Source organism: Daphnia magna, unplaced genomic scaffold (assembly GCF_020631705.1).
Source record: "Daphnia magna isolate NIES unplaced genomic scaffold, ASM2063170v1.1 Dm_contigs525, whole genome shotgun sequence".
Lineage (NCBI taxonomy): Eukaryota > Metazoa > Arthropoda > Branchiopoda > Diplostraca > Daphniidae > Daphnia > Daphnia magna.
In genome coordinates this window covers 1-23,762 of record NW_025533382.1, presented here as the reverse complement: position 1 = coordinate 23,762, position 23,762 = coordinate 1, and the positions used below count along the sequence as shown (strand labels likewise).

Sequence of the window (23,762 nt, the reverse complement as noted above, 5' to 3'; positions counted from 1 at the left end):
TAGAACTAAAAACTCATGGTATAACAGTGTATTCACATTGAATACATGTATATTCCATGCAGTTTACATATAGAAGTAAAAACTCATTGTATAACAGTGTATTCACATTAAATACAAGTATATTTGATGCTGTTTACATATTGAAGTAAAAACTCATGGTATAACAGTGTATTCATTTTGAATACAAGTATATTTGATGCTGTTTACATATAGAACTAAAAACTCATGGTATAACAGTGTATTCACATTGAATACAAGTATATTCCATGCAGTTTACATATAGAAGTAAAAACTCATGGTATAACAGTGTATTCACATTATATACAAGTATATTTGATGCTGTTTACATATAGAACTAAAAACTCATGGTATAACAGTGTATTCACATTGAATACAAGTATATTTGATGCTGTTTACATATAGAACTAAAAACTCATGGTATAACAGTGTATTCACATCGAATACAAGTATATTCAATGCAGTTTACATGTAGAAGTAAAAACTCATGGTATAACAGTGTATTCACATTGAATACAAGTATATTCCATGCAGTTTACATATAGAAGTAAAAACTCATGGTATAACAGTGTATTCACATTGAATACAAGTATATTTGATGCTGTTTACATATAGAAGTAAAAACTCATGTATAACAGTGTATTCACATTGAATACAAGTATATTTGATGCTGTTTACATATAGAAGTAAAAACTCATGGTATAACAGTGTATTCACATTGAATAGAAGTATATTCCATGCAGTTTACATATAGAAGTAAAAACTCATGGTATAACAGTGTATTCACATTGAATACAAGTATATTCCATGCAGTTTACATATAGAAGTAAAAACTCATGGTATAACAGTGTATTCACATTGAATACAAGTATATTTGATGCTGTTTACATATAGAACTAATAACTCATGGTATAACAGTGTATTCACATTGAATACATGTATATTCCATGCAGTTTACATATAGAAGTAAAAACTCATGGTATAACAGTGTATTCACATTGAATACAAGTATATTTGATGCTGTTTACATATAGAACTAAAAACTCGTGGTATAACAGTGTATTCACATTGAATACAAGTATATTCCATGCAGTTTACATATAGAAGTAAAAACTCATGGTATAACAGTGTATTCACATTGAATACAAGTATATTAGATGATGTTTACATATAGAACTAAAAACTCATGGTATAACAGTGTATTCACATTGAATACAAGTATATTCCATGCAGTTTACATATAGAAGTAAAAATTCATGGCATAACAGTGTATTCACATTGAATACAAGTATATTCCCTGCAGTTTACATATAGAAGTAAAAACTCATGGTATAACAGTGTATTCACATTGAATACAAGTATATTCCATGCAGTTTACATATAGAAGTAAAAACTCATGGTATAACAGTGTATTCACATTGAATACAAGTATATTCCATGCAGTTTGCATATAGAAGTAAAAACTCATGGTATAACAGTGTATTCACATTGAATACAAGTATATTTGATGCTGTTTACATATGGAAGTAAAAACTCATGGTATACCAGTGTATTCACATTGAATACAAGTATATTCCATGAAGTTTACATATAGAACTAAAAACTCATGGTATAGACCTTTTTAAGATTGCTCGGTGTAAGCACAGCGAAAAGTCGTGCGGCTAGTCGACTAGTGCGCACCATGGCGGGGGATAGCCGTAACTAGCTGCAGACTTGGCTTGATTCTTCGAATCACCTTGTTGTTCGGCTCTATGTTACTGTAGTCTGCTAGTGTATTAAAGATGTAAGGGATGAAAACTATGAGAATTACAATAATAACTACCTGAGACAAAGTGATGTGAACACACAAAATAGTTGCAACTTCTTCCATGTAAGTTTTTTTCTACAAGTTGCATCCAAAGTCTTCTTCTTTTTTCAATGAGAACTTTGTCACCATCAGAAAACCTATCACATTTAGTGTACTCTGGTATTTTGTAGAACTTCCGTCCTTTTCCTAATTTAGATTGTTGAGTACAAAAACATATAAGACACTTGGCATTAACCATTTCCTAACTTTTCGAGAAATCAACGCAATAGGTTTGACATACAACACAGAGTGCCAGACTACAGTAACATAGAGCCGAACAACAAGGTGATTCGAAGAATCAAGCCAAGTCTGCAGCTAGTTACGGCTATCCCCCGCCATGGTGCGCACTAGTCGACTAGCCGCACGACTTTTCGCTGTGCTTACACCGAGCAATCTTAAAAAGGTCTATAACAGTGTATTCACATTGAATACAAGTATATTTGATGCTGTTTACATATAGAACTAAAAACTCATGGTATAACAGTGTATTCACATTGAATACAAGTATATTCCATGCAGTTTACATATAGAAGTAAAAACTCATGGTATAACAGTGTATTCTCATTGAATACAAGTATATTCCATGCAGTTTACATATAGAAGTAAAAACTCATGGTATAACAGTGTATTCACATTGAATACAAGTATATTTGATGCTGTTTACATATAGAACTAAAAACTCATGGTATAACAGTGTATTCACATTGAATACAAGTATATTTGATGCTGTTTACATATAGAACTAAAAACTCATGATATAACAGTGTATTCACATTTGAAAAGTATTTAAATCTAATTGTCAACTCTAATACCTGCGATTCAATACCTTTGTAAATTAACTTAGGCAGGTTCTACCACTGGTTTATTTGAAACTGAGTTTTGACACAAAAAATGGCGTCTGCCTTTACACAGGGAAAAATTCTAACAACGGCTATTGCCGATATCGGCCACCAAGAAGGCTCTGCTTGGCAGCGCCCCTGGCGGCCTACACAAGTTTACAATTATAACATGAATTATAAATCAAAAACAGTAGGCCGTTTGACGGGCCTTCCAAACTTGGATACTCTTTCTTCTTGTGGGTTTTTACAATCCGCAACATCCTCCCCGCCGGAATCGCCAGCGTCCTCGCGCGATTCCAAATTCTTCTTACGGAGCGGATTCTTCTTTCTTGTAGACGTAGTCTTCTCCACTGTGCCGATTTCGGTATCATCGACGGGCGTGTCGATATCGGCTTGAACTTCTAATGGATAGACAGTCTGGATGCTCCTGGTGGTTTCCTTACCCGAACGTAGTCGTAAAACAACCGCTCGCACCTTGGCGTCGGTTCCAGGTATCACTCCTGTAACAATAGCTGTCGGCCACGAAACACGTTTGATGTTAGGTTCTTTTAGCAGGACGATTTCGCCAACACGCGGAATTCTGGTGCCTTTTCCCTTGCGACAGTGAAATCGCTTAAGATCAGACAGGTATGACTCTTGCCACAGCCTCCACCATGTTAAGGCGTGTTCGCTCCTCTGCTTGTCCAGCTCGATGAGGTCATTACGGCTCATCTTCGTTGAGTCGGGTGACTCTGATGTAGCTCCAGGTTGTCTTCCGGTCAGCAACTTTTGTGGAGACAAAACTTCGTAGGAATGTGCTTCGCCAGAAACATAAGTTAGGGGCCGTGAATTCACGATAGCTTCAATTTCCACCAGTATGGTGTGAAGTTGGTCGAAACTAACCTTCATTTTCCCCAGCACCTTTCTTAGCGGTTCTTTAACGGAGCGGACCATTCTCTCCCAAAACCCACCCCACCATGGAGCTAGGCTTGGAGAAAACTTCCATTCTATACCCTTACTTGAGAGCCAGTTGGCTAGGGTAGGATCTTCCGTCACTAGTTTTGCGGCACAAGTAAAGGTTGACGCGTTGTCACTGTAGATAATTTTACAATCTTCTCGGCGTGACATCATTCTTCTTAACGCGTACATAAAGGTTTGTGTTGTCAGATCAGTAACAAGCTCCAAATGCACAGCCCTTGTGACTGCACAAGTAAACAAGCACGCATGCACTTTCTTTTCACCAACACGAGTTTTCTCGATATCGTTCCCATCACTGTCCTTTTCAATAAGAATCACTTCTTCTAGCACATACATTGGGCCGAAGTAGTCGATCCCGATCACTTCAAATGGCTGCGCTTTCTTGGTTCGATCCAATGGCATTGCAGCAGTTTCTTCATTAAAGGGACGCGATTGAATTCGTTGGCACTTTACACACTTTTTTATGACACTTTTAATCCGTTGGCGTGCACGAATGATCCAAAAACGATTTCGTAAGAACGTCAGAGTGTTTTGGACACCAGCATGCTTCCGTTTAACATGATGATAGTAAATCATCATGTCGACAATCCTCTCGTTTGATGGAAGAAGGATGGGTGGATCGATGAGCAGTTCTTTTAGGGCCGGGCCTATTCTTCCAGTCACTCGGATGAGTTGCTCCTTTGCATCCCAAATGGGCCTGAGCGTATCAATACCGTGAAGCAGTTTACCATGTGGTTTTCCCTTTTGCAAGGACTCGTAGATTTCTGCAAATGCCCTTTTTTGAATGAGTTTTAGGATGAAGTTCTCGGCGACGGCGATTTCGTGAACAGAGAGACAGGAAACTTCCACTCCCCTGATCATTTCAGTTGCTTTGCCGGGCGACTCCTTCCTAAAAATCCTAAACATCCAGGCGATTGTACGTAAAACTCTCAGATAACTGCTTGCTCTTGATACGAGTACGTCAAACCAATCCGAAGTACTGTTAGCTGCAAGGATTTGCAGTTTCTGCTTCAATTTTGCTTCGATCTCCATCAATTGCATTACTTCTGATGTCGGCATATCTTGTTGCGGCCATTCCGTCTTTTCCAGTTTCAGCCAGGAGGGACCTCCCCACCAGGAAGAAGCCGCAACTAACTTCTTTGCTGTCAAGCTTCTTGATGCGTGGTCTGCTGGGTTGTCCTTCCCCGGACAATGTTTCCAGTGATCTGGCCCAAACCTCTTCTGGATGGCTTCAACTCTGTTTCTGACGAACATCTTCCAACGGTTTGCTTCTCCGCGAATCCATCCAAGGGTTGCCATTGAGTCAGTCCATAAATGGACTTCCCAATTTACTTTGTCAACTGCGTTGACGATTCTTTCAGCTAGAACACTGCCGAGTTCGGCACTAAGTAACTCTAACCGTGGTAGAGTTACCTCGTTCTTCGGGAGTGGTGCTGCTCTGGTTTTGCAGCAAATTAGCCGAATGAATTCTGGATGTCTTGATTTCACGTAAGCAACAGCTCCATACGCTTTGGTTGAAGCGTCACAAAAAACATGCAGTTCTTGCGTGTGTTTGCTAGGTGCCATAGAAATCATTCTTGGCACTTGAATCTTGTCAATGTATTTTAAATCTTCAATAATTGTTCTGAAACGGTTTTCCGTTTCTTCGGGCACCTCCTCGTCCCATCCAATCTTGAATTCCCACAATTCTTGAAAAAGAAGCTTAAATTGGAGCGTTACAGGTCCAATTAATCCAAGTGGATCGAACAATTTTGTTGAAATTTTTGCAAAAGCTCGTTTAGTTAACACTTGAACTTTTGCTGCTGCGTCTACGATAACATCTGCCTTGAAATAAAAGCAATCCGTGCTAGTATTCCATCTAACTCCAAGCACTTTTTGTGGGTCTAAATTAAGACATGAGTGCGACTTGTCGGAGTCATTGGTTAGGCCTTGTTTTTGTAGATATCTGCGCAGCTGTTGGTTGTTTGTTACCCATTTTCTTAAGTCCATGTTTGCGTCAGCAAAAGTTTCAGCACAATTCCGATTACGGCCATTGCTTCTTCTACTGTAGATGCATTCGACAAGTAGTCATCTACATATAAGTGGCGTAGAATTTGTTTGCTGATTTCTGCTAAGTCACCTTCATAGGACTCCAAATGTTTCTTCAGGACGGTCCTGAGCACTGCCGGGCTGCATGTGAGTCCAAATGGAAGCCTGTTCCATTTATAAAGTTGCAGTGATCCTGGGACGTTTTCATCCTCTAGAAAAAACCTTAACGCTTCCGCGTCTTCTTTAAGCAGTTTCACCATTAGAAACGCTTGTCTAATGTCAGCTGTCCAGGCAATGGGGTTGAGCCTAAACTGTAACATGATGTCAAGAATGTCTGGGTTCAGATTGGGTCCTTCTTCTAGGCAATCATTGGCGCTGAAACCCGTTTTCGGTTTTGCTGAACCATTGAAAACTGGCCTTACTCTGCTGGTGGTTTTGTCTTTTCTGACAACCGGATGATGGGGCAGAACCGTGTAGATACCGTCGAATGACGTATCCGCCTTGGAAATGAACCTAAGTTCCTTTAATTTGCTGAACTCGGCTTCGTATGAAGTCTTCATCTCCTGGTCTCTGTCCAATCTTCTTATCAGTGCCTTTGCCTGACCTTCTGCCATGGCTTCATTCTTGCTGAGGTGTTTTTGTTCCCATTCCATGGGAGCGGTGCTATATAATGTCCATCATCATCTTGAGTGATGGACTCTGCATAGGTCTTCCACTGTACTGAAAGTGGCACCTTTTCCAGTGGATCTAGACTCTCTAGTTTCCACCATCTGGCAAAATCAATTTCTTCTTTTTTCGGGTCAGTCTCTTCATGTAAATCTTTGGGTGTTCCTAGTTTAGCTTTTAAGAGAAAGCTGATAGCCGTTGTAGACGATAACGCCACCTTCTCATCTTGCCCTAGTAATAGCCATCCCAATTTACTTTCTATCGCTCGAATACCTGTATTCGACACGATCTGTTTTGAGCCGAGAACCTTCCAGACTTGATTCGCTCCGATCAAGATGTCTATTTGGCAGGGTCCTGCTTTTCCGCTCAGTATTCTGTCGTCGGCTAGTTGGTATCCTTGTTTCCAAAGTTCGCTGACGAATTCTGTCTTACTCGACCCAGCAATTTTCCCGATTTCGGGTTGCTCTATTGCTTCAAGTTCAATATCTTCCGCCTGTGGGATTGTTCCGCGAAGTCGTAGCTTTCTTACGCTTCTTTCTTTTTCTGGATGGATGTGTCCCACTGCTTGTAGCTTCAGATTGATTTTCCCGACTTCTTGTAGCCCTAAAGTCTGTGCCAATTCACTTCTAACAAGGGTTGCATTCGATCCTTGATCGATATAGGCGATAGCTTTATGCCATCCGTTTGGGCCCTCCACTACCACTGTTGCCGTTTGGACGTATACGCCACCAAATAGGCGTGCTTCGATTGAGAGAGGAGCGCCATCTGCTACTTTTAACATTGGAGACGCTGCCACAGTTGCTGTCACCGATTTCGGTTTAACTGCCTTGTTGCAGATAGACGTGTGGTGACCCATTCCGCACTTGTAGCATTTTCTTGTACTCCAACACTCTCTCACCTGATGATTTTGTCCCAGGCACTTCCAACACCTTTTTTCTTTCTTGATCAGCTCCAGTTTCTTCTCTAGGGTGATATCACATTTTGCCGGTGAATGTTTATCATTGCAGAATAAACATCTTCTTTTGACCATAGGGTTCTGTTTCCTGTCTTTATATTCTGTAGCAGTGCCTGTGACTGCTAGTTCAGCTGCCGTAGGTGTGGTAGCAAATGTAACTTTTTGCGTTTTTTCGCTTGTTTCTGGTCTTGTCTTCTTCTTCTCTTGCTTCTCGGTTGAGTAAGCATACTCCCAATCTGCAGCTATTGAGTCAATGAAGTTAAAGAAATCTTCTAATGTCTTGTTGAACTGCCTGGTTTTGCCATGCCATCGGGATTTTAGTTCAATTGGCAGTTTTCTGGTCAAGATTTCCATAATTGCTTCATTCTGAGCTGTTTGTTGGTCTAAGCTGCCGAGGTTTAAAGCATGGCCCATTGCCTTGTCATGCAGTTTCCGTAGTCCTTTAAAGTCTTCTTGATGCTCTACTCTTGGAAGTTCTGTGATGGCAATATAATGGCCTGCTTTTACCGATCTCGGCTTGTTGTATTTCCCAGTCAAAATGTCTATTGCTTTGATATAATTGTTGTCTGTCAGATCCAAGTACGATATCGCACCAGCTGCGTCCTCCGTTAAATGCAATTTCAGTCTGCTGAATTTCTCGATGGGTCTCATTGACGGATTCTCGTGGATCAGTGTACGAAAAATTGCCCACCAATCCTCCCATTTGCTAAGATCTCCCTCAAACTTGGTGATTTCTATCCGTGGTAACAGATGTGAAATGTTCCACGGAGTTGAAGGTACTTGCAGTTGCATCGCATTCATCGGTGGAGTTATTGTGCTTGGAGGTGTTGTGTTTCCACTTGGAGCTGCTACTTGAAGTATGGGGCTTGCCATACTTGTTGTTACTACTGGTTTCCTTTTCTTCCAGTCGATGGTTATTTTGTGGAAACGGTCGACGAACTCTTCATGCTGCACCAGGTACTTCTGTTGAACTTCGGGGGCTTGTTCCAACATAGGGATGATTGTCTCGTAATTTCTGATTAGTCGTTTCATCCTGTCATCGGCCAGCTCAAACGAAGTTTCGGCTTCCTGCAGTCTGCTTTCATTAGCTGCGGTTTCATAATTCTTCAAGTCTTTATGAAGTTCTTTCTCCAAAACTTCTATGGTCACCGCCAACGTTGCTTGATTCAATCTCTTGGCAGCCATTTTTGGTGTGGAGTTCTACTGGTGATCTGAAAAAGTTGTCTAAATAACAATTATAGTGGGATATCCCAAGGCAATATTGTGTATGAGAAAGCAACACAAAAACGAGTTTAAGAAGAAACAAAAGAATGTATTTTTGCGAAATCGCACACCTTTTTAATAACTTGAAACTAAATTCAACTTCTTGGGGATTTCCTTTTGCTTCACCTTCTTTTTAGAATTCGGATTCCAACACCTGAAGAACGAATTCTTCCTCTTCTTCTCTCTTCACCGTTACTACTTGGCCTTCAGCACGGTCTTCAATTGCCACCTTGACGTTCTTCTTGTCTTTGTCTGGTACCCCTGCCCTCGCTGCAAAAATGTTGGAGACAATGATGGTCCTTACTGGGCGTACCTGTGGTGGATGCTGTTCACGATATCGTGCTGGGCATAGGCTGCTTAGTGGTGGTGGTATCAGTCTCGGTGCCAGTGTTGGTGTTGGATGCACCAATGGCCCTAGTGGAAGTGGAATGTGAGGGTAAATTTGCTCCTCTTTTACCACAACTATTGGTTGCCGTTGGTGTTCTGGCTTCAATGATTCCAGATATCTGGCCTTGTCTGCGTTGACTTGAAGGTTGGTCACTCCTACAGCATCACTGCGGGGCAGGTACTTGATGGCCACGCTGTAAAATCCTGTCTCGTAGAAGGCCAACTTCTCATCAATATGAACCCCCGGTGGTAGAGGTTGATAAGGCCTGGTAGGTGTAGGATGTAGTGGGTGAGGTCGTTCCCCAAACTTTACTTGAGCATGGAACTCTCCTAACCTCCTAATTTTCCCCAGGTACTGTGGAACAGGGTTAGTAAAGAGATCTTAACTTATAACGTAAACTTAATATACTCTCATCTTCTGGTGCTCTTCGAAGGTGTATGGCCTTTGCCTAGGGAGCATTGCCTATAGAGTAGTATGACAACTGCGATTTGACCAAATGGGAATGGTTAGTTAGGAAACAGAAAGGTCAAACAAACTTACACTATAAATTAATAGCGGGCTGAAAATTTCCCTAACACGTGATGCCTTACAACACGTGTTGAATCTCTCACTCAAAGTCTACACTTTTAAATTACGCCAATTACTTGGACGATATCGTCAGTCTCAAAAAAAGGTTCGAAGGACCATGAAAAGTATTTAAATCTAATTGTCAACTCTAATACCTGCGATTCAATACCTTTGTAAATTAACTTAGGCAGGTTCTACCACTGGTTTATTTGAAACTGAGTTTTGACACAAAAAATGGCGTCTGCCTTTACACAGGGAAAAATTCTAACAACGGCTATTGCCGATATCGGCCACCAAGAAGGCTCTGCTTGGCAGCGCCCCTGGCGGCCTACACAAGTTTACAATTATAACATGAATTATAAATCAAAAACAGTAGGCCGTTTGACGGGCCTTCCAAACTTGGATACTCTTTCTTCTTGTGGGTTTTTACAATCCGCAACAACATTGAATACAAGTATATTCCATGCAGTTTACATATAGAAGTAAAAACTCATGGTATAACAGTGTATTCACATTGAATACAAGTATATTTGATGCTGTTTACATATAGAAGTAAAAACTCATGGTATAACAGTGTATTCACATTGAATACAAGTATATTTGATGCTGTTTACATATAGAAGTAAAAACTAATGGTATAACAGTGTATTCACATTGAATACAAGAATATTTGATGCTGTTTACATATAGAACTAAAAACTCATGGTATAACAGTGTATTCACATTGAATACAAGTATATTCCATGCAGTTTACATATAGAAGTAAAAACTCATGGTATAACAGTGTATTCACATTGAATACAAGTATATTCCATGCAGTTTACATATAGAAGTAAAAACTCATGGTATAACAGTGTATTCACATTGAATACAAGTATATTTGATGCTGTTTACATATAGAAGTAAAAACTCATGGTATAACAGTGTATTCACATTGAATACAAGTATATTCCATGCAGTTTACATATAGAAGTAAAAACTCATGGTATAACAGTGTATTCACATTGAATACAAGTATATTCCATGCAGTTTACATATAGAAGTAAAAACTCATGGTATAACAGTGTATTCACATTGAATACAAGTATATTTGATGCTGTTTACATATAGAACTAAAAACTCATGGTATAACAGTGTATTCACATTGAATACAAGTATATTCCATGCAGTTTACATATAGAAGTAAAAACTCATGGTATAACAGTGTATTCACATTGAATACAAGTATATTTGATGCTGTTTACATATAGAAGTAAAAACTCATGGTATAACAGTGTATTCACATTGAATACAAGTATATTTGATGCTGTTTACATATAGAACTAAAAACTCATGGTATAACAGTGTATTCACATTGAATACAAGTATATTCCATGCAGTTTACATATAGAAGTAAAAACTCATGGTATAACAGTGTATTCACATTGAATACAAGTATATTTGATGCTGTTTACATATAGAACTAAAAACTCATGGTATAACAGTGTATTCACATTGAATACAAGTATATTCCATGCAGTTTACATATAGAAGTAAAAACTCATGGTATAACAGTGTATTCACATTGAATACAAGTATATTCCATGCAGTTTACATATAGAAGTAAAAACTCATGGTATAACAGTGTATTCACATTGAATACAAGTATATTTGATGCTGTTTACATATAGAAGTAAAAACTCATGGTATAACAGTGTATTCACATTGAATACAAGTATATTCCATGCAGTTTACATATAGAAGTAAAAACTCATGGTATAACAGTGTATTCACATTGAATACAAGTATATTTGATGCTGTTTACATATAGAAGTAAAAACTCATGGTATAACAGTGTATTCACATTGAATACAAGTATATTTGATGCAGTTTACATATAGAAGTAAAAACTCATGGTATAACAGTGTATTCACATTGAATACAAGTATATTCCATGCAGTTTACATATAGAAGTAAAAACTCATGGTATAACAGTGTATTCACATTGAATACAAGTATATTTGATGCTGTTTACATATAGAAGTAAAAACTCATGGTATAACAGTGTATTCACATTGAATACAAGTATATTCGATGCAGTTTACATATAGAAGTAAAAACTCATGGTATAACAGTGTATTCACATTGAATACAAGTATATTCCATGCAGTTTACATATAGAAGTAAAAACTCATGGTATAACAGTGTATTCACATTGAATACAAGTATATTTGATGCTGTTTACATATAGAACTAAAAACTCATGGTATAACAGTGTATTCACATTGAATACAAGTATATTCCATGCAGTTTACATATAGAAGTAAAAACTCATGGTATAACAGTGTATTCACATTGAATACAAGTATATTTGATGCTGTTTACATATAGAAGTAAAAACTCATGGTATAACAGTGTATTCACATTGAATACAAGTATATTCCATGCAGTTTACATATAGAAGTAAAAACTCATGGTATAACAGTGTATTCACATTGAATACAAGTATATTCGATGCAGTTTACATATAGAAGTAAAAACTCATGGTATAACAGTGTATTCACATTGAATAACAAGTATATTTGATGCGTTTACATATAGAAGTAAAAACTCATGGTATAACAATGATATTCAATTAAGAATAAAAACCAAAAGTATAATTAAAATGTTTACATAAGTAAAAACTCATGGTATAACAGTGTATTCACATTGAATACAAGTATATTCCTTGATGCAGTGTTTACATATAGAAGTAAAAACTCATGGTATAACAGTGTATTCACATTGAATACAAGTATATTCCATGCAGTTTACATATAGAAGTAAAAACTCATGGTATAACAGTGTATTCACATTGAATACAAGTATATTTGATGCTGTTTACATATAGAACTAAAAACTCATGGTATAACAGTGTATTCACATTGAATACAAGTATATTCCATGCAGTTTACATATAGAAGTAAAAACTCATGGTATAACAGTGTATTCACATTGAATACAAGTATATTTGATGCTGTTTACATATAGAACTAAAAACTCATGGTATAACAGTGTATTCACATTGAATACAAGTATATTCCATGCAGTTTACATATAGAAGTAAAAACTCATGGTATAACAGTGTATTCACATTGAATACAAGTATATTTGATGCTGTTTACATATAGAAGTAAAAACTCATGGTATAACAGTGTATTCACATTGAATACAAGTATATTCCATGCAGTTTACATATAGAAGTAAAAACTCATGGTATAACAGTGTATTCACATTGAATACAAGTATATTCCATGCAGTTTACATATAGAAGTAAAAACTCATGGTATAACAGTGTATTCACATTGAATACAAGTATATTTGATGCTGTTTACATATAGAAGTAAAAACTCATGGTATAACAGTGTATTCACATTGAATACAAGTATATTTGATGCTGTTTACATATAGAACTAAAAACTCATGGTATAACAGTGTATTCACATTGAATACAAGTATATTTGATGCAGTTTACATATAGAAGTAAAAACTCATGGTATAACAGTGTATTCACATTGAATACAAGTATATTCCATGCAGTTTACATATAGAAGTAAAAACTCATGGTATAACAGTGTATTCACATTGAATACAAGTATATTCCATGCAGTTTACATATAGAAGTAAAAACTCATGGTATAACAGTGTATTCACATTGAATACAAGTATATTCCATGCAGTTTACATATAGAAGTAAAAACTCATGGTATAACAGTGTATTCACATTGAATACAAGTATATTTGATGCATGTTTACATATAGAAGTAAAAACTCATGGTATAACAGTGTATTCACATTGAATACAAGTATATTCCATGCAGTTTACATATAGAAGTAAAAACTCATGGTATAACAGTGTATTCACATTGAATACAAGTATATTCCATGCAGTTTACATATAGAAGTAAAAACTCATGGTATAACAGTGTATTCACATTGAATACAAGTATATTCCATGCAGTTTACATATAGAAGTAAAAACTCATGGTATAACAGTGTATTCACATTGAATACAAGTATATTCCATGCAGTTTACATATAGAAGTAAAAACTCATGGTATAACAGTGTATTCACATTGAATACAAGTATATTCTGATGCAGTTTACATATAGAAGTAAAAACTCATGGTATAACAGTGTATTCACATTGAATACAAGTATATTTGCATGCTGTTTACATATAGAAGTAAAAACTCATGGTATAACAGTGTATTCACATTGAATACAAGTATATTCCATGCAGTTTACATATAGAAGTAAAAACTCATGGTATAACAGTGTATTCACATTGAATACAAGTATATTCCATGCAGTTTACATATAGAAGTAAAAACTCATGGTATAACAGTGTATTCACATTGAATACAAGTATATTTGATGCTGTTTACATATAGAACTAAAAACTCATGGTATAACAGTGTATTCACATTGAATACAAGTATATTCCATGCAGTTTACATATAGAAGTAAAAACTCATGGTATAACAGTGTATTCACATTGAATACAAGTATATTCCATGCAGTTTACATATAGAAGTAAAAACTCATGGTATAACAGTGTATTCACATTGAATACAAGTATATTTGATGCTGTTTACATATAGAACTAAAAACTCATGGTATAACAGTGTATTCACATTGAATACAAGTATATTCCATGCAGTTTACATATAGAAGTAAAAACTCATGGTATAACAGTGTATTCACATTGAATACAAGTATATTCCATGCAGTTTACATATAGAAGTAAAAACTCATGGTATAACAGTGTATTCACATTGAATACAAGTATATTTGATGCTGTTTACATATAGAAGTAAAAACTCATGGTATAACAGTGTATTCACATTGAATACAAGTATATTTGATGCTGTTTACATATAGAAGTAAAAACTCATGGTATAACAGTGTATTCACATTGAATACAAGTATATTCCATGCTGTTTACATATAGAAGTAAAAACTCATGGTATAACAGTGTATTCACATTGAATACAAGTATATTTGATGCTGTTTACATATAGAAGTAAAAACTCATGGTATAACAGTGTATTCACATTGAATACAAGTATATTCCATGCAGTTTACATATAGAAGTAAAAACTCATGGTATAACAGTGTATTCACATTGAATACAAGTATATTCCATGCAGTTTACATATAGAAGTAAAAACTCATGGTATAACAGTGTATTCACATTGAATACAAGTATATTTGATGCTGTTTACATATAGAAGTAAAAACTCATGGTATAACAGTGTATTCACATTGAATACAAGTATATTTGATGCAGTTTACATATAGAAGTAAAAACTCATGGTATAACAGTGTATTCACATTGAATACAAGTATATTTGATGCTGTTTACATATAGAAGTAAAAACTCATGGTATAACAGTGTATTCACATTGAATACAAGTATATTCCATGCAGTTTACATATAGAAGTAAAAACTCATGGTATAACAGTGTATTCACATTGAATACAAGTATATTCCATGCAGTTTACATATAGAAGTAAAAACTCATGGTATAACAGTGTATTCACATTGAATACAAGTATATTCCATGACAGTTTACATATAGAAGTAAAAACTCATGGTATAACAGTGTATTCACATTGAATACAAGTATATTCCATGCAGTTTACATATAGAAGTAAAAACTCATGGTATAACAGTGTATTCACATTGAATACAAGTATATTTGATGCTGTTTACATATAGAAGTAAAAACTCATGGTATAACAGTGTATTCACATTGAATACAAGTATATTTGATGCTGTTTACATATAGAAGTAAAAACTCATGGTATAACAGTGGTATTCACATTGAATACAAGTATATTTGATGCTGTTTACATATAGAACTAAAAACTCATGGTATAACAGTGTATTCACATTGAATACAAGTATATTCCATGCAGTTTACATATAGAAGTAAAAACTCATGGTATAACAGTGTATTCACATTGAATACAAGTATATTTGATGCTGTTTACATATAGAACTAAAAACTCATGGTATAACAGTGTATTCACATTGAATACAAGTATATTCCATGCAGTTTACATATAGAAGTAAAAACTCATGGTATAACAGTGTATTCACATTGAATACAAGTATATTTGATGCTGTTTACATATAGAACTAAAAACTCATGGTATAACAGTGTATTCACATTGAATACAAGTATATTCCATGCAGTTTACATATAGAAGTAAAAACTCATGGTATAACAGTGTATTCACATTGAATACAAGTATATTCCATGCAGTTTACATATAGAAGTAAAAACTCATGGTATAACAGTGTATTCACATTGAATACAAGTATATTTGATGCTGTTTACATATAGAACTAAAAACTCATGGTATAACAGTGTATTCACATTGAATACAAGTATATTCCATGCAGTTTACATATAGAAGTAAAAACTCATGGTATAACAGTGTATTCACATTGAATACAAGTATATTCCATGCAGTTTACATATAGAAGTAAAAACTCATGGTATAACAGTGTATTCACATTGAATACAAGTATATTTGATGCTGTTTACATATAGAAGTAAAAACTCATGGTATAACAGTGTATTCACATTGAATACAAGTATATTTGATGCTGTTTACATATAGAAGTAAAAACTCATGGTATAACAGTGTATTCACATTGAATACAAGTATATTTGATGCACGTTTACATATAGAAGTAAAAACTCATGGTATAACAGTGTATTCACATTGAATACAAGTATATTTGATGCTGTTTACATATAGAAGTAAAAACTCATGGTATAACAGTGTATTCACATTGAATACAAGTATATTCCATGCAGTTTACATATAGAAGTAAAAACTCATGGTATAACAGTGTATTCACATTGAATACAAGTATATTCCATGCAGTTTACATATAGAAGTAAAAACTCATGGTATAACAGTGTATTCACATTGAATACAAGTATATTTGATGCTGTTTACATATAGAACTAAAAACTCATGGTATAACAGTGTATTCACATTGAATACAAGTATATTTGATGCTGTTTACATATAGAAGTAAAAACTCATGGTATAACAGTGTATTCACATTGAATACAAGTATATTCCATGCAGTTTACATATAGAAGTAAAAACTCATGGTATAACAGTGTATTCACATTGAATACAAGTATATTTGATGCTGTTTACATATAGAACTAAAAACTCATGGTATAACAGTGTATTCACATTGAATACAAGTATATTCCATGCAGTTTACATATAGAAGTAAAAACTCATGGTATAACAGTGTATTCACATTGAATACAAGTATATTCCATGCAGTTTACATATAGAAGTAAAAACTCATGGTATAACAGTGTATTCACATTGAATACAAGTATATTTGATGCTGTTTACATATAGAAGTAAAAACTCATGGTATAACAGTGTATTCACATTGAATACAAGTATATTTGATGCAGTTTACATATAGAAGTAAAAACTCATGGTATAACAGTGTATTCACATTGAATACAAGTATATTTGATGCTGTTTACATATAGAAGTAAAAACTCATGGTATAACAGTGTATTCACATTGAATACAAGTATATTCCATGCAGTTTACATATAGAAGTAAAAACTCATGGTATAACAGTGTATTCACATTGAATACAAGTATATTCGATGCAGTTTACATATAGAAGTAAAAACTCATGGTATAACAGTGTATTCACATTGAATACAAGTATATTTGATGCAGTTTACATATAGAAGTAAAAACTCATGGTATAACAGTGTATTCACATTGAATACAAGTATATTCCATGCAGTTTACATATAGAAGTAAAAACTCATGGTATAACAGTGTATTCACATTGAATACAAGTATATTCCATGCAGTTTACATATAGAAGTAAAAACTCATGGTATAACAGTGTATTCACATTGAATACAAGTATATTTGATGCTGTTTACATATAGAAGTAAAAACTCATGGTATAACAGTGTATTCACATTGAATACAAGTATATTCCATGCAGTTTACATATAGAAGTAAAAACTCATGGTATAACAGTGTATTCACATTGAATACAAGTATATTTGATGCTGTTTACATATAGAAGTAAAAACTCATGGTATAACAGTGTATTCACATTGAATACAAGTATATTTGATGCTGTTTACATATAGAACTAAAAACTCATGGTATAACAGTGTATTCACATTGAATACAAGTATATTCCATGCAGTTTACATATAGAAGTAAAAACTCATGGTATAACAGTGTATTCACATTGAATACAAGTATATTTGATGCTGTTTACATATAGAACTAAAAACTCATGGTATAACAGTGTATTCACATTGAATACAAGTATATTCCATGCAGTTTACATATAGAAGTAAAAACTCATGGTATAACAGTGTATTCACATTGAATACAAGTATATTTGATGCTGTTTACATATAGAACTAAAAACTCATGGTATAACAGTGTATTCACATTGAATACAAGTATATTCCATGCAGTTTACATATAGAAGTAAAAACTCATGGTATAACAGTGTATTCACATTGAATACAAGTATATTCCATGCAGTTTACATATAGAAGTAAAAACTCATGGTATAACAGTGTATTCACATTGAATACAAGTATATTTGATGCTGTTTACATATAGAACTAAAAACTCATGGTATAACAGTGTATTCACATTGAATACAAGTATATTCCATGCAGTTTACATATAGAAGTAAAAACTCATGGTATAACAGTGTATTCACATTGAATACAAGTATATTTGATGCTGTTTACATATAGAACTAAAAACTCATGGTATAACAGTGTATTCACATTGAATACAAGTATATCTCATGCAGTTTACATATAGAAGTAAAAACTCATGGTATAACAGTGTATTCACATTGAATACAAGTATATTCCATGCAGTTTACATATAGAAGTAAAAACTCATGGTATAACAGTGTATTCACATTGAATACAAGTATATTTGATGCTGTTTACATATAGAACTAAAAACTCATGGTATAACAGTGTATTCACATTGAATACAAGTATATTCCATGCAGTTTACATATAGAAGTAAAAACTCATGGTATAACAGTGTATTCACATTGAATACAAGTATATTCCATGCAGTTTACATATAGAAGTAAAAACTCATGGTATAACAGTGTATTCACATTGAATACAAGTATATTTGATGCTGTTTACATATAGAAGTAAAAACTCATGGTATAACAGTGTATTCACATTGAATACAAGTATATTTGATGCTGTTTACATATAGAAGTAAAAACTCATGGTATAACAGTGTATTCACATTGAATACAAGTATATTTGATGCAGTTTACATATAGAAGTAAAAACTCAGCTATGGTATAACAGTGTATTCACATTGAATACAAGTATATTTGATGCTGTTTACATATAGAAGTAAAAACTCATGGTATAACAGTGTATTCACATTGAATACAAGTATATTCCATGCAGTTTACATATAGAAGTAAAAACTCATGGTATAACAGTGTATTCACATTGAATACAAGTATATTCCATGCAGTTTACATATAGAAGTAAAAACTCATGGTATAACAGTGTATTCACATTGAATACAAGTATATTTGATGCTGTTTACATATAGAAGTAAAAACTCATGGTATAACAGTGTATTCACATTGAATACAAGTATATTTGATGCTGTTTACATATAGAACTAAAAACTCATGGTATAACAGTGTATTCACATTGAATACAAGTATATTCCATGCAGTTTACATATAGAAGTAAAAACTCATGGTATAACAGTGTATTCACATTGAATACAAGTATATTTGATGCTGTTTACATATAGAACTAAAAACTCATGGTATAACAGTGTATTCACATTGAATACAAGTATATTCCATGCAGTTTACATATAGAAGTAAAAACTCATGGTATAACAGTGTATTCACATTGAATACAAGTATATTTGATGCTGTTTACATATAGAACTAAAAACTCATGGTATAACAGTGTATTCACATTGAATACAAGTATATTCCATGCAGTTTACATATAGAAGTAAAAACTCATGGTATAACAGTGTATTCACATTGAATACAAGTATATTCCATGCAGTTTACATATAGAAGTAAAAACTCATGGTATAACAGTGTATTCACATTGAATACAAGTATATTTGATGCTGTTTACATATAGAACTAAAAACTCATGGTATAACAGTGTATTCACATTGAATACAAGTATATTCCATGCAGTTTACATATAGAAGTAAAAACTCATGGTATAACAGTGTATTCACATTGAATACAAGTATATTTGATGCTGTTTACATATAGAACTAAAAACTCATGGTATAACAGTGTATTCACATTGAATACAAGTATATTTGATGCAGTTTACATATAGAAGTAAAAACTCATGGTATAACAGTGTATTCACATTGAATACAAGTATATTCCATGCAGTTTACATATAGAAGTAAAAACTCATGGTATAACAGTGTATTCACATTGAATACAAGTATATTTGATGCTGTTTACATATAGAACTAAAAACTCATGGTATAACAGTGTATTCACATTGAATACAAGTATATTCCATGCAGTTTACATATAAAAGTAAAAACTCATGGTATAACAGTGTATTCACATTGAATACAAGTATATTCCATGCAGTTTACATATAGAAGTAAAAACTCATGGTATAACAGTGTATTCACATTGAATACAAGTATATTTGATGCTGTTTACATATAGAAGTAAAAACTCATGGTATAACAGTGTATTCACATTGAATACAAGTATATTTGATGCTGTTTACATATAGAAGTAAAAACTCATGGTATAACAGTGTATTCACATTGAATACAAGTATATTCCATGCAGTTTACATATAAAAGTAAAAACTCATGGTATAACAGTGTATTCACATTGAATACAAGTATATTTGATGCTGTTTACATATAGAAGTAAAAACTCATGGTATAACAGTGTATTCACATTGAATACAAGTATATTCCATGCAGTTTACATATAGAAGTAAAAACTCATGGTATAACAGTGTATTCACATTGAATACAAGTATATTCCATGCAGTTTACATATAGAAGTAAAAACTCATGGTATAACAGTGTATTCACATTGAATACAAGTATATTCGATGCTGTTTACATATAGAACTAAAAACTCATGGTATAACAGTGTATTCACATTGAATACAAGTATATTTGATGCTGTTTACATATAGAACTAAAAACTCATGGTATAACAGTGTATTCACATTGAATACAAGTATATTCCATGCAGTTTACATATAGAAGTAAAAACTCATGGTATAACAGTGTATTCACATTGAATACAAGTATATTCCATGCAGTTTACATATAGAAGTAAAAACTCATGGTATAACAGTGTATTCACATTGAATACAAGTATATTCCATGCAGTTTACATATAGAAGTAAAAACTCATGGTATAACAGTGTATTCACATTGAATACAAGTATATTCCTTGATGCAGTTTACATATAGAAGTAAAAACTCATGGTATAACAGTGTATTCACATTGAATACAAGTATATTCCATGCAGTTTACATATAGAAGTAAAAACTCATGGTATAACAGTGTATTCACATTGAATACAAGTATATTCCATGCAGTTTACATATAGAAGTAAAAACTCATGGTATAACAGTGTATTCACATTGAATACAAGTATATTTGCATGCTGTTTACATATAGAAGTAAAAACTCATGGTATAACAGTGTATTCACATTGAATACAAGTATATTCCATGCAGTTTACATATAGAAGTAAAAACTCATGGTATAACAGTGTATTCACATTGAATACAAGTATATTTGATGCTGTTTACATATAGAACTAAAAACTCATGGTATAACAGTGTATTCACATTGAATACAAGTATATTCCATGCAGTTTACATATAGAAGTAAAAACTCATGGTATAACAGTGTATTCACATTGAATACAAGTATATTTGATGCTGTTTACATATAGAAGTAAAAACTCATGGTATAACAGTGTATTCACATTGAATACAAGTATATTCCATGCAGTTTACATATAGAAGTAAAAACTCATGGTATAACAGTGTATTCACATTGAATACAAGTATATTTGCATGCTGTTTACATATAGAACTAAAAACTCATGGTATAACAGTGTATTCACATTGAATACAAGTATATTTGATGCAGTTTACATATAGAAGTAAAAACTCATGGTATAACAGTGTATTCACATTGAATACAAGTATATTCCATGCAGTTTACATATAGAAGTAAAAACTCATGGTATAACAGTGTATTCACATTGAATACAAGTATATTCCTTGATGCAGTTTACATATAGAAGTAAAAACTCATGGTATAACAGTGTATTCACATTGAATACAAGTATATTCCATGCAGTTTACATATAGAAGTAAAAACTCATGGTATAACAGTGTATTCACATTGAATACAAGTATATTTGATGCTGTTTACATATAGAACTAAAAACTCATGGTATAACAGTGTATTCACATTGAATACAAGTATATTCCATGCAGTTTACATATAGAAGTAAAAACTCATGGTATAACAGTGTATTCACATTGAATACAAGTATATTCCATGCTGTTTACATATAAATAAAAACTCATGGTATAACAGTGTATTCACATTGAATACAAGTATATTCCATGCAGTTTACATATAGAAGTAAAAACTCATGGTATAACAGTGTATTCACATTGAATACAAGTATATTCCATGCAGTTTACATATAGAAGTAAAAACTCATGGTATAACAGTGTATTCACATTGAATACAAGTATATTTGATGCTGTTTACATATAGAACTAAAAACTCATGGTATAACAGTGTATTCACATTGAATACAAGTATATTCCATGCAGTTTAAATATATAAGTAAAAACTCATGGTATAACAGTGTATTCACATTGAATACAAGTATATTTGATGCTGTTTACATATAGAAGTAAAAACTCATGGTATAACAGTGTATTCACATTGAATACAAGTATATTCCATGCAGTTTACATATAGAAGTAAAAACTCATGGTATAACAGTGTATTCACATTGAATACAAGTATATTTGATGCTGTTTACATATAGAACTAAAAACTCATGGTATAACAGTGTATTCACATTGAATACAAGTATATTCCATGCAGTTTACATATAGAAGTAAAAACTCATGGTATAACAGTGTATTCACATTGAATACAAGTATATTTGCATGCTGTTTACATATAGAACTAAAAACTCATGGTATAACAGTGTATTCACATTGAATACAAGTATATTCCATGCAGTTTACATATAGAAGTAAAAACTCATGGTATAACAGTGTATTCACATTGAATACAAGTATATTGCCATGCAGTTTACATATAGAAGTAAAAACTCATGGTATAACAGTGTATTCACATTGAATACAAGTATATTCCATGCTGTTTACATATAGAAGTAAAAACTCATGGTATAACAGTGTATTCACATTGAATACAAGTATATTTGCATGCTGTTTACATATAGAACTAAAAACTCATGGTATAACAGTGTATTCACATTGAATACAAGTATATTTGATGCAGTTTACATATAGAAGTAAAAACTCATGGTATAACAGTGTATTCACATTGAATACAAGTATATTCCATGCAGTTTACATATAGAACAAAAAAACTCATGGTATAACAGTGTATTCACATTGAATACAAGTATATTCCTTTGATGCAGTTTACATATAGAACTAAAAACTCATGGTATAACAGTGTATTCACATTGAATACAAGTATATTCCATGCAGTTTACATATAGAAGTAAAAACTCATGGTATAACAGTGTATTCACATTGAATACAAGTATATTCCATGCAGTTTACATATAGAAGTAAAAACTCATGGTATAACAGTGTATTCACATTGAATACAAGTATATTTCCATGCTGTTTACATATAGAAGTAAAAACTCATGGTATAACAGTGTATTCACATTGAATACAAGTATATTTGATGCTGTTTACATATAGAACTAAAAACTCATGGTATAACAGTGTATTCACATTGAATACAAGTATATTTGATGCAGTTTACATATAGAAGTAAAAACTCATGGTATAACAGTGTATTCACATTGAATACAAGTATATTCCATGCAGTTTACATATAAA

At 33.3% G+C, this 23,762-nt stretch overlaps 1 protein-coding gene and 1 long non-coding RNA gene across 2 annotated transcripts; one reads left to right on the top strand and one right to left on the bottom strand.

The window, feature by feature from the left end:
- Positions 1 to 1,753: 1,753 nt before the first annotated feature.
- On the top strand, positions 1,754 to 2,155 carry LOC123469153. Its single transcript, XR_006642501.1, has 2 exons — positions 1,754 to 1,888; positions 2,080 to 2,155. It is a non-coding gene; the product is annotated as an uncharacterized LOC123469153 (long non-coding RNA).
- Positions 2,156 to 8,600: 6,445 nt separating this feature from the next.
- On the bottom strand, positions 8,601 to 9,737 carry LOC116935331. The gene is made up of 3 exons (XM_045168104.1): positions 9,697 to 9,737; positions 9,369 to 9,441; positions 8,601 to 9,314 (listed from the first exon to the last, which is right to left on the bottom strand). The coding sequence occupies exons 2-3, from the start codon at positions 9,417 to 9,419 to the stop codon at positions 8,706 to 8,708; spliced, it is 660 nt and encodes a 219-aa protein (XP_045024039.1). The 5' UTR covers positions 9,420 to 9,441; positions 9,697 to 9,737; the 3' UTR covers positions 8,601 to 8,705.
- Between the last annotated feature and the right edge of the window lie 14,025 nt (positions 9,738 to 23,762).